Here is a 13,525-nt window from a genome sequence, read left to right as displayed (position 1 = left end):
CATTTTTGAAAAGCTGCCACAGCTTGTGTGCTCCAAAGTTTTTTATTCCTCTTGCAGGTGAACTTAATGCAATACATGAAGCTCAGCACAGCAAGAGATTTCAGGATTAATGCAGCCACATTGGACGCAGCACTCCAGGAACAGGAAGCGGAGGAAATCCAGGATTTAGCAGATGATCAGGTAAAGGGCCTTGAATCGTTTCAGCCTTACTCAGTTTTGTTCAAAGATCACTCTCAATTGCTGTAATGTGCAACAACAGCATGGAGGGGGTTGGATCTGCGCCTGCAATTGCTCACACCAAGTTAATTTTCACGTGAATACTTCCCCAGAGGAAAATGGGGAAGAAACATAGAAAATAGAAGCAGGAGGAGGTCATTCGGCCCTTTGAGCCTGCTCCGCCATTATTGTGATCATGGCTGATCATCAAGTTCAATACCCTGATCCCGCCTTTCTCCCCATGTTCCTTGATCCCTTTAGCCCCAAGAGCTGTATCTAATTCCTTCTTGAAATTACACAATGTTTTGGCCTCAACTACTTTCTGTGGTAGCAAATTCCACAGGTTCACCACTTTTTGGGTGAAGACATTTCTCCAAAAGTTTTATCCCTTATCCTCAAACTATGACCCCTAGTTCTGGACTCCCCCACCATACGGAACATTCTTTCTGAATCTACCTATTCTAATCCTGTTAGAATTTTGTAAATTTCTATGAGCTTCACTCTTTTTTAAGAAAATTTAAAGTACCCAATTAAGGGGCAATTTAGCGTGGCCAATCCACCTAGCCTGCACATCTTTGGGTTGTGGGGGGGAGAATGTGCAAACTCCGCACGGACAGTGACCGGGATCGAACATGGGACCTCGGCGCCGTGAGGCAGCAGAGCTAACCCATTGCGCCACCGTGCTGCCCTCCCTCTCACTCTTCTAAACTCCACTTAATATAACCGATTAGTCTCTCCTCATATGACGGTCCCACCATCCCAGGAATCAGTCTGGTAAACTTTTGCTGCACTCCATCCAGAACGAGAACATCCTTCCCTCAGATAAGGACACCAAAACTGGGCACACTACTCCAGGTGTGGCCTCACCAATGCCCTATACAATAGCAGTAAAACTCTTCCTATACTCAAAACCTCTCGCTATGAAGGCCAACATACCATTTTGCCTTCATTACTGCCTGCTGCTGTACCTGGGTCGCTCGTTCATTGAATAGTTCTATTTTGACGCAACCTTTTCGTTTATATGGGAGCTGAGCAAATCCGAATAGGATTCCATCCTTTTATGCTGGCGAGCAAGAAAGGAGAAAAAGGACCAAAGCCCCTCTTGGATGGCTGTGAATGGAAACTCAGCAAGTGGTGCAGCAAGCCTCTTGAGGACCACAAAATAGCATGGGGGCGCAGGCTGCAAATGGACTCTGGCAACGTATGCTTCCGTTGCATCATTTTTTATTCCCCTGAAATACTTTCCATATTTCACAGATGTGAGCTTAATTTTTTAACCCATGAAACAACGTTGCTTTAATTCTTTTGAACGAAACAGCCATTAACCAACACCTTCATTTGTATGTGGGTTACTTAAACATTTTTTATGTAGTCTTATAATTAATGTAAAGTGCAGCTTAAATTGTTGAGGGATAAGGACAGTAGGCAAACCTGCTGTGGTCACAGAGATAATATCAAATGCGTTCTAAAAGGAAAATTTGTAATAAACAGCAACTATAGCAATTCTTACCTCATTACATACAAAATAAATGCAGGTGGTTGGTTGCATCTTTAAGTGATTAAACCACAAAGAGGGTTTTTTTTAAATTAATGTCAGGAATTCCACACAGTAGGAGTCAAAAGGAACCTGAACTGTGTGCTTCGAGTAAATGTGCGCGTCAACTCCCTTCTGATTGGAAAGAGGTAATGAGGAGTGTCTGCAATGACTATGGAGCACACAATTATAGTGAGAGCTGTGCCAAAGTGGCGTGCTCATCCTAAGAGACTTTAAATACACCCAGTTATTACTGCTACCCAATGGTGCTAATCCCTGACCCATGAATAATCACTGGGAAATGATCACGTTGATTTGCCAAGTGGTTGTTCATGGCTCATACTGAAACAATTATAGTAATTACAGCACAGGAAAGAGAGAAGAAGTCTTGCAGCATTACTGAAATTTTGTGTTAAATGAAGCAAATATACTTAAATAGAGGTTTGTATGTTGTACAATTAATACACCAGAATCGTTTACTCTCATTCTCCAGTCAAATATCACTGTCGATGAAAACCAAGAAAACAGAGAACCAAAGAAGAAAAAGAGAAAAAGATGAAACTGTAATAGCAAGGGTAGAGGGAATGCCCAATAAATGTGGACATTAGGTCTGAATTTGAATTATTCAGAATGCAATCGTCCTTCTCCAGACTTCCAGTTCATCTCTGCCATGCTTACTTGAATCATTTCCCATCCAGATCTTGTGGGATTATCTTGACAATCTTGTGAAGCTTCATCAGTTTATACAGTTTTGATCATCGGGGGCAGGGAAACCACATTCGCAAGTGAGACCTGAGAATTGGGATGGCCGTTTGATGCTTCCCTGAAGTTGTATTTCGTTGTGTAGCTTTCTTTTATGTTTGTTTTCTTTTGTTTAGAGACCCATTTGTTTTTTCAATTGTTTGGTAAATATCTAGTGCTTCTCCTGCAGGAACGAAAAATGTAAAGTATAAAATTACTATAAACTGGAAAATGCACAATTATTAAAATAATGACAAAACTTCTACGTGTCTGTGTAGTCTTTCATTCATGAACATGGCCAGAGAAGGATATACAGGAGAGCCTTTTCAATGATCAAATCATTTGGTAGTATGTGCTCTGAATGAGTTGTTTCTTTTGTGAATAAATTTCATTTTTTGATGAACGTTTGCATGGTTCGAGCACAAGGATTCTGGTGTCAACAGCTACAATACAGATTAACTTTCCACACCCCATGTCATCTGCGAAAGCCACTGATGCCGCTTTCGGAGGTACACTTCCTCAGATGTTAGTAAGTTCCTTGCCTCATCCAACTGCAATTCAGGTGGCGAGTGTTAGCAGAGGTTTTGGCTACATATACAACTCAGTCAAGCCAATAGACATCTATAGATCCTGGTTTATACAACCCTCGACTTACCCGGGAACTTTACATGCAGATGGCCTTCTATTCTGTGCAATGTTTCAGCTCAATATTAATTCCCAAATGTTGAATAAATAGCAAGTTAGTTTACTCCAGTGTAGCAAAAAAGACCCATTTGTTGCAGTGCCTTCAACATCCAGTTCCTCTGAGGTGGGAAGATTTGTCCATACTCGACAATACATTACTGGACTCAGACTTTTTTTTTCCAATTAAGGGACAATTTAGTGTGGCTAATTGAACTACTTTGCATGTCTTTTTGGGTTGTGGGGGCGAGACCCACGCAGGCGGGGAGAATGTGCAAACCCCACGGGGACAGTGACCTGGGGCCGGGATTGAACCCGGGTTAGGCAGCAGTGCTATCCACTGCGCCACCATGTTGCCCTGGACTTGAAGACTTAAGAAGATGGACTCCCAACAATAAGCCCATTTTCAAAGGTTTTTAAGAACTCTTTGTACCCAGCCCCTAATGGTGTTGACTCTTGCTAGGATACACCATTTCTACTTCACTAGAATGCTGTCCTTGTCAGCCTAATCACGGTGTGTTGAAAAGCTATTCAACTCTGGGAGTGGCAAAAGAGAAGGGGCATCATTGCTGTGAGTGATCCTTTCCAGCTGGAGTCACTGGATGGTAATCAGCCAAAATCTTGGGTGATTTTCTCCTCCCTAGCTCAGATCCCAATTGTACAACTCCAGTTTTAGATAGTTCTTCCAAATAAGTGATTACATTTAAACTATAATCTTGGGGGTGGGGTGGGGCAATTAAGGTTTGGACTTGGCTGCAGTCAATAACAAATCCACTGCTTGAGGGCTTGACAAAAGCTATGTTTGTGGGAGGCAGTCAGTGTTAAATGGGCCATTTGCCAACACTTCAAACTTTTTATAAGATTCATTTTTGTGTTGCAGATGGTGCCAAAAAGCACAGATGTATATTTTGTAAGCTTCAAAAGATAATGACTAAAGTGGTGCCACATTAATCTTTTAAAGCAAAGAGTAAAAGCTGATAATTAATTAACATCTGGTACTGTGCAGCTCCTGTACGCCGCTCTATCAATTCTTTTGTACATTGTAGACCAGTGGAACTGCAAGCCTCCTGCAGAGGAACCAATTTGTTCGTTTGTCTCGCACGTGGATGTGTGACATATTCAACCTAAGGGGCTGTAAGTACTTAATTTAGAGTGGAGCGTTGATGAGTTAGTCAAAGCTCACATCACATTGATCACAGCAGAGAAGAAATTTCAGCAGCACAAAGAGTTCTATTAGAACCAACAATGTTTGTCTATTTTTTTCCCAGATCATCTCTAAACTTCTCTCTCTAGGGATGAATCCAATTGTGTCTACCTATTTACGCTATTTCAATGGTCTTCCCTGTTAATTTATTCCACAACCGTCAGGCTTTGACTGAAATTAGTCCTTTCACTTCTCTCCTTGTTGCCAATTTCCTAATTTGTAACATGCCTCCTGAGATTTGAACATTTTTTTCTGCATTAGTTTTGTCAAATGCCTTCACAATCTGGAAAATAATTCAATTAGATTGCCTCAAAATAGTTTCTTTCTGGAGATCATCGTAACATTGAACACCTGTAGTCTGGAATATAGAAGTGTCAGCTCCCGTCTATGGTTCTATTCAGGAAAACTATACAATAAGGTAACCAAAGAATGAACAGTTACATCATTGGGCTAACTACCTATTGATGCATTAAATACCAAGAAATATATAGTGCTGTCTAGTGGCTGAAAGTTAACTGGGAAGGCAAGGAAGTACTGTAGTCCAATCTGGGAACATCTCTTTTTCAAATGTGATAGCTAATAGAGACACAATGTGGCCAAGCAGGGTGATTACCACCTGTAAATCTTTACAATAGGGCGGTTACAGCAGAAGAGTTTAACTACTGCAGTACTTTTCAAGCATAATCATAGACCAATCTAATGGAAGTCCATGGTTGTCCATGCCCTAAGTGCCTGAAGGAGTAGGAAGGTCTAATAGAGATAATGGAATAATAATTAAATTGTTGTGCAGAGCAGATATCAGCTAACCTGTGACGTTCCCATTTATTAATCATGGCTCCTCCGTTTCACGGGAGTTAAAACGGAAGTTTAAACCAGCTGAGTGTGAAGCACTTAAGATCGAAAGTCTCCCCCCTCACCCCAACAGCAATAAAATGTCTTACTGTAACATAACAGGGGGATTTAGTTTAAGAGCCGCGAGGTTTTGCTGTAGCTTTATAAAACCCTGGTTAGACCACACTTGGAATACTATGTCCAGTTCTGGTCGCCTCATTATAGGAAGGATGTGGATGTTTTGGAGGGTACAGAGGAGATTTACCAGGATGCTGCCTGGACTGGATGGCATGTCTTATGAAGAAAGGTTGAGAGAGCTAGGGTTTGTCTCACGGAATAAGGTGAAAGACAGGTGACTTGATAGAGGTGTTACAAGGTGATGAGAGGCATGGATAGTAGTAGATACTGTATTCAATTTCTCGGCAGCACCAGGTTCACAATTTTGTCTCTCAGCTGATAACTACCTTCTGGGATCCCGTATCGTCCTTGCAGCCCTGTAACATTAGATGGAGTTTGACAGTCCATCGTCACCTCCTTCCTCAGGCATTGATCGACATCCACTGTGCTAAAGAATGCTACGGACTGTGGGAGATCCTGCATCTCTAGTTTGTAGGCAAACATGCAGCTTGAAATGAAAAAGACAAATAAGGTTCACTGTTGGTACAGATCATGCACCATATTTAGAGTCCTTCACCGTAACTGTTTTTCATTGAACATTTCAATAAATTTCCAGCGTATTTTTCTAAATTCTCCGGTCCTGAAAATGATGAGCTGGATTCTCCAATTCTGCGGCTGGGTCTGCAGGAACCCTCTGGTCTTACGACAAAAAAGTCGGTGCTGCCCCCGCACCGATGCTCCTCCCGGTGGGGGGTTAAGCCGCGCCACGTAAAACCCCCGCTTTACCTGCCGATACAGACGCAGAATGACCTGCGCATGCGCACGGCGGTGGCCGCGCCGTACAACAAGGCGCCGGCTGCAAGCGAACCTAGCCTGCAAAAACTGCCCCCCGTAACCCCCACGCCACCCACCACCGGTCTCTCCTGCCGTAGCCCCCCCAGACCACCCCCACCAGTCTCCCCTGCCGTAGCACCCCCCACCAGTCTCTCCTGCCGTAGCCTCCCCAAGACAACCCCCTCACCAGTCTCTCCTGCTGTAGCCCTCCCACCAGTCTCCCCTGCCGTAGCCCCCCCCCCCCCCCAGACCACCCCCCACCAGTCTCCCCTGCTGTAGCCCCCCCCCCCCCCCCCCCCCGGGCTGTGGTGGCACTGGACAGTCCGCAGCGGCCACGCAATGTCCTCAAAGTGAGGGGACACACCCCTCGCCGTCGGGTCTCAGCCCATTAGGGTCAGAGCATTGGGCGAAGGCCTCAGGTGACATCCTGAGGCTGTCCCGATGGCATGCGGCATACTCGAATACGCCGTTTTTGAGGGGCGGAGCACCAGAAAAACGGTGGTGCCCCCCCCCCAATTCCGGTGTAAAAATGGATTATCCGGTCGATCGCCGAATGCAACTTCGGCAATCGGAGAATCCAGCCTGTTGACTCTTGAAGTACAGCTCCATTGGCACTGAATGACATCTGTCCAGTTTTGAACTGTGTATCTCAGTCCCGCACGTGCATCAACTGAATCACTGGGGTGACAAAAATACCAGTTTAATTCTGCATGAGTAATAATTTGCCTGAAATGAAAGTTAGCCTCTGGAATAAGAAAGTTGGATCTGAAAGAAAAAGCAAGTCTCTTACCGCGTCAGAAGGTTAGTAATTTGCAGCGCCAGTGCAGCTCGATATCGGTCTTCACTATTCACTAAATAACGGACCTCATCATGAATGCTGATACAGAATCTACCCTCAATATGGAATTCCTCGAGCAGCCACCTCATGGACACCAACATCAAATGGAGGTAATCCACAGCAGAACTCTGCACCACCCAGTTGACACGGCTGGTCATGAACTGGAAGGCAAGGAATGGCAGGACATTAAATTGGGCACGACTATTTCCCCCCCCCCCCGAATCCCTAATTGCCTTGAAGAGAGTGGCTTGTTCGGCCATTGCAGGCGGTAGTTAAGAGTCAACCATGTTGATGTGGTCTAGCATTGTAGCATTGTGGATAGCACAATCGCTTCACAGCTCTAGGGTCCCAGGTTCGATTCCGGCTTGGGTCACTGTCTGTGCGGAGTCTGCACATCCTCCCCGTGTGTGCGTGGGTTTCCTCCGGGTGCTCCGGTTTCCTCCCACAGTCCAAAGATGTGCAGGTTAGGTGGATTGGCCATGATAAATTGCCCTTAGTGTTGGGTGGGGTTACTGGGTTATGGGGATAGGGTGGAGGTGTTGACCTTGGGTAGGGTGCTCTTTCCAAGAGCCGGTGCAGACTCGATGGGCTGAATGGCCTCCTTCTGCACTGTAAATTCTATGACTGGAGTCAAATCTAGGCCAGACCAGATGAGGGTGGCCGATTTCCTTCCGTTAAGTACATGAGTGAACCAGATGGGTTCTTAGGACAAGCGATGATAGTTTCTCGCCAGCATTACTGAGACGAGTTTTATTTTCCAGATTTACTACCAGTTACTTCCATCTGCAGTGGTGCGATTTGAACCCATACCCCCGCCTGTGCTAGCTCAATGAGTCAGCACAGTTCTGATTGATTGATTTGATTTATTGTCGCATGTACCAAAGTACAGTGAGAAGTATTTTTCTGCGGCCGAGGGAACGTACACAGTTCTGCGTCTGTATCGGCAGGTAAAGCGGGGGCTTCATGTGGCACGGCCTAGCCCCCCACCGGGAGGAGCATCGATGCGGGGGCAGTACATAGTAGACAAAGAGAATAATCAACAGAGAACATTTACAAATGGTACACGGACAAACAGTGATTGGTTACAAACAGTGATTGGTCAACAACCACAGTTCTCCGAAAGAAAAGGACAGCAAGAATCTATATTTTCAGTAGACATATACTGGCACCAATGCAGACCACTGAATAAACTCTTTTTTTTTAAACTGCAGAGATTCTCATCGAGCCATTAAAAAAGTGCAGAGGAAGGAAAAATAAGTTGGCACATTTTCCAAACGTTCCACGTTTTCCCTTTCACGCAAGAAGAAAAAGAGTGGGGCAGCATGGTGGATCAGTGGTTAGCACTGCTGCCTACAGCCCTGTGTGAAGTTTGCACGTTCTCCCCATGTCTGCGTGGGTTTCACCCCCACAACCCAAAGATGTGCAGGTTAGGTGGATTGGCCACACTAAATTCTCCCTCAATTGGAAAAAATTATTGGGTACTTTAAATTTATTTTTTAAAAGAGGAAAAAAAGAATTTGCATTCCACAAAAAATGTCTGGTAATAGCCTGGGAGTGTCAATTTATCAATAGGCTCAGGAGTGTGGCTAAGTTCATGTTAAAAAATAACACCCAAGGTTGCAGAAACTAGGAGACCCAAGATGTGGCAGAAAAAGGGGAAATGCTTGCTCTTCCGGTTAGGCAGCAGCTGGAGTGAGAGAAAGTGTTATCAGCAGATGAAAGGCATTGATCTCAACCATTAACCCTCTTTCCATCTACAGAGATACTGTCTGATCTGCTGATATTTCCAGCATCTGCAGTATTTTGCTTTTGGACAAGTTAAGATAGTTCAGTCTTTAATGATGAGCTACAGAAATGTCATTTGTGCTTAATCCTAGGATTGTGTTTTCAAGATATTGCTATATTAAACCTTTGTTTGAAATGGAAAGTAGAAATCAGATTTAAAAGGGTCAGCAATACCTCGTATCCTACGGCGCCTGGTTCCAGAGCTCTGCTAATGCAGCAGTCCAGTACTGGAGTTCGGGGAGAGTTGGATGTGGCGATGTTTTCCAACTTATTGAACATTTCAGACTCTGTACCTCCACTCCAGACCCTCTTTTGCACAACCCTCCACTTGGCACCATTAGACCTGTACAGTCCAAGCAAAAGGAAATAGTTTTAAAATTTTCGAACGGTTGTGTGGGGTTACTGGATTACGGGGATAGGTTGGAAGTGTGGGCGTGGCTGGGCTTCTCTTTCCAAGGGCTGGTGCAGACCTGATGGGCCGAATGGCCTCCTTCTGCGCTGTAAATTCTATGATTCCACTTGAGCATAGCACAGCAATGAGTGGAGATGGAGAAATAAAGCAGTGAGGCTTATGACCTGCTTTTGTGGAGCTCTGGATGAGTTTAGTCAAATTTAGGCAGATCCCTCCTCCCCTCCCAAAGGGGTTCTGAACTGTAACGGGATGCAATTCCAATAGGTGGATTGGCCATGATAAATTGCCCTTTGCGACCAAAAAGGGTCGATGGGGTTATTGGGTTACCAGGATAGGGTGGAGGTGAGGGCTTAAGTGGGTCGGTGCAGACTCGATGGGCCGAATGGCCTCCTTCTGCATTGTATGTTCTATGTTCCTCGCTGCTTGACTCTTCACGTGGCAGAAAGGCTTTTGAAACAGAGTCTAAGCGCCCCTCGATGTGCATGCACACTTACGCAGACCAATAGCAGGTATCGATGAGCATCCTCCCCCACTACTCCTTAGCTCAAAGGCACCAAGCAAATTGTCTTGAGATCAGCCAAATAATCACAGACCATAAATTGGCTTTTCGTCTGCCATTAGCCCAGTCTCTTCACTAATTCTCGTGAGGGGTATCTGCGATGATTCCTCACAGCTTTCTCTTTTCCCGTCCATGCACAAGTGTATCTGTTCAGTGCCACTTCACACTGGCACAGCTGAAACTAAAATGTGCTGGTGAAAAGGGAAACAAGCAAATCCTCGTCCCAACATTTTGTGACACTGCCAATTGATAAGGGTTCTGTTCTGCTCACCCACTTTAGCCTTCAACACATGCAGACCCGGCCGGGAGGCAAAGGCCAACTATCCTGCATAGTTTATGTACCACATTCAGAGTGGTTTTACTTAACTTTGGCCACATCTAATTTCCTCAGGTACAAGCTCCTCTCATTTCCATGTTAACATTTTTGCACATGTCAGCTGGAGGATCGTTTTCCTGACTGTATAAACACTGCACAACTCAATGCAGGTAAACTTTTGGGTGCAGCAGTATTTCTATCTATTGGTGTTCTACACAGTACTAACTTCTTGTCGAAAGCACACTCTAATCCATTACAGTAGATGAAGGTCCCCTGAATGGTGAGCAATTGCTTCCAATCACCATTATGAGTACTGGTTCAGCCCTTCTATTTTCAACCAATTTCAATTGCGGTGGTGCAACTAGGTTAATGCTGCCTCCTTTTAATATTTTCTTGTTCAAGAGCAGGGAAAGGAGGGAACTGAATCCCAGAAAGATCGCCCCCCCCCCCCCCCCCCCCCTACATCAAAGTGTGTTGCAATCCACAGAAGAATAAAAGCTGGGCTGCGAACGGAAACCCTGGAATACGTGAGGAGGGACGCTGAAGTAGACGATAAGATGCATTCATATTTCGACATTGTTCAGCTGGGTGTAAATGCGCCAATTTCCAAAAGCACGCTGACCTTTTCGCTGCCTCCCTCTGGATTTTCCGTGCATCAGCGGTAGAGACTGTTCCGTTTTCTGCCCTTTCCACAGAGATGCTCAGCTCCTTCGCCAACCACTCCCCATCTTCTGAAAGCACACATCTGTTTCAAAACAAAGCAGCAGACGGGATTTACTTACGTTTCTGCGCTTTAATATTAATGTGATGAAATTAGACTTCTTTAGGTCATTAGGCTTAATGAGCCTGCCTTCTCCTCCTCATTCTTAGCTGTTATTTGAATTCCATCATCATTTTATTACACAGAAGGAAAATGTCAATATACTTTTATTTGTTTTTATAAACTCGTGTCCCAGCCAAATGTTTATCCTTAAATCAACACCATTTAGGGGAAAAACAAATGATCTGGCCGCTATCACATTGCCGTTTGTTACATGCACAAATTGGCTGCTGTTTTCTCCATTACAAAACTGACGATACTTCAAAAGTACTTAATTTTAAAATTAATTTTAAAATTTAGAGTACCCGATTCTTTATTTTCCCAATTTTGGGGCAATTTAGCATCTCCAATCCACCTACCCTGCACATTATTTAGCGTCGTGGGGTTGAGACCCATGCAGACACGGGGAGAATGTGCAATTTCCACACAGACAGTGACCCGGGGCTCGGGATCGAACCCGGCGCCATGAAGCAGCAGTGCTAACCACTGCGCCACTCTGATGCTGAAGTGCTGAGATGCTCTGTGGTTGTGAAAGGTTCTACATATGTGCAAGTCTCTGCTTGCTCGGAGATCAGTTCCTCCCACCTCCTTTCCACTAGAAATCCATCTAACCATTCCTTGAAATAATTTATTTTGTCCAGTGTACTGGTCTTGCCAGATCTTGCTCGGTGTACATCAGGGTTTGCATTTGAAGGGTAGACAAGTTGATGACACTCTCAACTGAAACTCTCAAATGGATCTTTGAATGAGATTTAGGAGAATATTTTGTGCTGAAGGAAACATAATTCAACAAGACCCACTGTCCTTTTGGAGATATCAGGAAAAGAGTCACAAAAGGACAAACGGTATTCCTGAAAAGTAATTAGTTTAATTCAGCGTGGGTCCATCTCCCCAACTGTTCACGTACTGTAGAGCAGCGCTGTAGTTAGTGGCGCAGTGGTTAGCACTACTGCATCATGGCACCAAGGACCCAGGTTCGATTCCAGCCACAGGCCACTCTCCGTCTGGAGTTTGCCCATTCTCACCGTGTCAGTGTGGGTTTCACATCCACAAACCAAAGATGTGCAGGGTCGGTGGGTTGGCCACCCTAGATTGCCCCTAATTGGGGAAAAAAAATAATTGGGCACTTTAAAATTTTTTTTTTTTTAATCAGTTCAAGTACAGAGAGGTTTTTTTTCCCCTCCGCTCCAAATGACCCATCCCAGGTAAACAGAAATGTCTCCAAAGAGAGTCAAGGAGCTTAATGGAAGAGAAATTGGTGTGGCTGCGTCACAAAATCACACTCCGATTCACCAGGACTCAGAGCATAGAGTTAGTGTGAGAAATTGAAAAAAATCAAGTGATGCAGTTGGTAACTACCCAAGAGCTATCGATGGTTGCCTTGGTCTCATGCTCTCCAGCACCATCAAAGGCTAAAAACACTTCACAGTAAACAGGTTACTTGTCATTAATTAACACTGGGCTAAATCGCTGGCTTTTAAAGCAAACCAAGGCAGGCCAGCAGCACGGTTCAATTCCCGTATCAGCCTCCCCGAAAAAGCGCCGGAATGTGGCGACTAGGGGCTTTTCACAGTAACTTCATTGAAGCCTACTTGTGACAATAAGCGATTTTCATTTCATCTGACAACAGGGTGGACGGCGGCGCAGTGGTTAGCACTGCTGCCTCACAGCACCGGGGATGTGTGTGGAGTTTGCACATTCTCCCGGTGTCTGCGTGGGTCTCTCCCCCACAACCCAAAAAAGATGCGCAGGGGAGGTGAATTGGCCAAGCTAAATTGCCCCGTAATTGGAATAAAAGAATCGAGTACTCCAAATTTATTAGAAAAATAAAATTTCATTAATGAATTTGACAGATAGCAAGTAGTGTAGAGGGAGAGATCTCACCTTCGGATGCCTTTGGTCGCTGCGTACATCTGCCGTGCCTTTTCTTCGGCTTCCTGAGGTGTCAGACGGTGGTTAAACTGCATGAGGAGACGTTCCGCGAAAGGCTGCCCCGCACCGTATATCCGTCCGTAATTGAAAACCTTGGCATGCTCCCGGCTGATTCCCACAGTGGCGGCTGTCTTGCTGTGCAAGTCTGTACCATTGCTCTTTTTCCCCTGAAGTGTCATCCAGCCGAACGCAGTGCATCCTGTGGCGAGAGGGATGCATGAAAAGTCATTTACAGCCAATGGTAAAAGAGCTACCAAACTGAATGGTTTGTTCTTTGCAATGGCTTCCGAGTTGGGGAGCGAAAAATATTCGATGGTCCCACTGAAGAGAAACATCCACAATATCCTGGTGCACCCGGGTGCACACACAATCTTGATACCACTGCATCAACCAAAGATTTGAAGTCAGGGTGGGGCTTAAGACAGGACTCAAAATCTATTTACTCAGCAAAGGGCAAACCCAGTCTAGTTAAACAGTGCACTACATCACCGTTCGTGTACCCGCAACAGATGGACGACTGGCAGGTCAAGGCAACGGCCCACCATCAAGTTCCCAGAATGCATTGATCCGCTGCAATTCGCCTACTGCTACAACTGGTCCACAGCAGGCGCCATCTCCCTGACCCTATACTCATCCCTGGAACATCTTGAGAATAAGGACTCCTACATCAGACTCCTATTCATGACTGAGCTCCACCTTCAACAC

General features: G+C 45.1%; 2 protein-coding genes across 8 annotated transcripts in view; one reads left to right on the top strand and one right to left on the bottom strand.

The window, feature by feature from the left end:
* Window positions 1-2,754, top strand: part of fanci (FA complementation group I) — an 82,558-nt gene extending 79,804 nt beyond the window's left edge. For 3 of the 5 annotated variants that reach the window (XM_038814851.1, XM_038814853.1, XM_038814850.1), the window contains exons 37-38: window positions 58-180; window positions 2,244-2,458. In XM_038814851.1, the coding sequence (XP_038670779.1) occupies window positions 58-180; window positions 2,244-2,309 (189 nt within the window). In that variant the 3' untranslated portion in view covers window positions 2,310-2,458. Of the gene's footprint in view, window positions 1-57; window positions 181-2,243 lie in introns of those variants that run through there. The other 2 variants (XM_038814852.1, XR_005462680.1) reach the window with 2 other exon arrangements.
* The window catches only part of polg (polymerase (DNA directed), gamma), a 51,795-nt gene continuing 39,693 nt past the window's right edge, over window positions 1,424-13,525 (bottom strand). For 2 of the 3 annotated variants that reach the window (XM_038814854.1, XM_038814855.1), the window contains 6 exons: window positions 12,773-13,019; window positions 10,691-10,813; window positions 8,956-9,124; window positions 6,949-7,157; window positions 5,672-5,832; window positions 1,424-2,675 (listed from right to left, as the gene is read on the bottom strand). In XM_038814854.1, coding sequence (XP_038670782.1) covers window positions 2,605-2,675; window positions 5,672-5,832; window positions 6,949-7,157; window positions 8,956-9,124; window positions 10,691-10,813; window positions 12,773-13,019 — 980 coding nt within the window. In that variant the 3' untranslated portion in view covers window positions 1,424-2,604. The remainder of the gene's footprint in view (window positions 2,676-5,671; window positions 5,833-6,948; window positions 7,158-8,955; window positions 9,125-10,690; window positions 10,814-12,772; window positions 13,020-13,525) is intronic. The other variant, XR_005462681.1, reaches the window with a different exon arrangement.

Source organism: Scyliorhinus canicula, chromosome 12, assembly GCF_902713615.1.
Source record: "Scyliorhinus canicula chromosome 12, sScyCan1.1, whole genome shotgun sequence".
Classification (NCBI taxonomy): domain Eukaryota; kingdom Metazoa; phylum Chordata; class Chondrichthyes; order Carcharhiniformes; family Scyliorhinidae; genus Scyliorhinus; species Scyliorhinus canicula.
The sequence above is the reverse complement of the archived record's forward strand: the minus strand, read 5'-3'. Positions and strand labels throughout refer to the sequence as shown.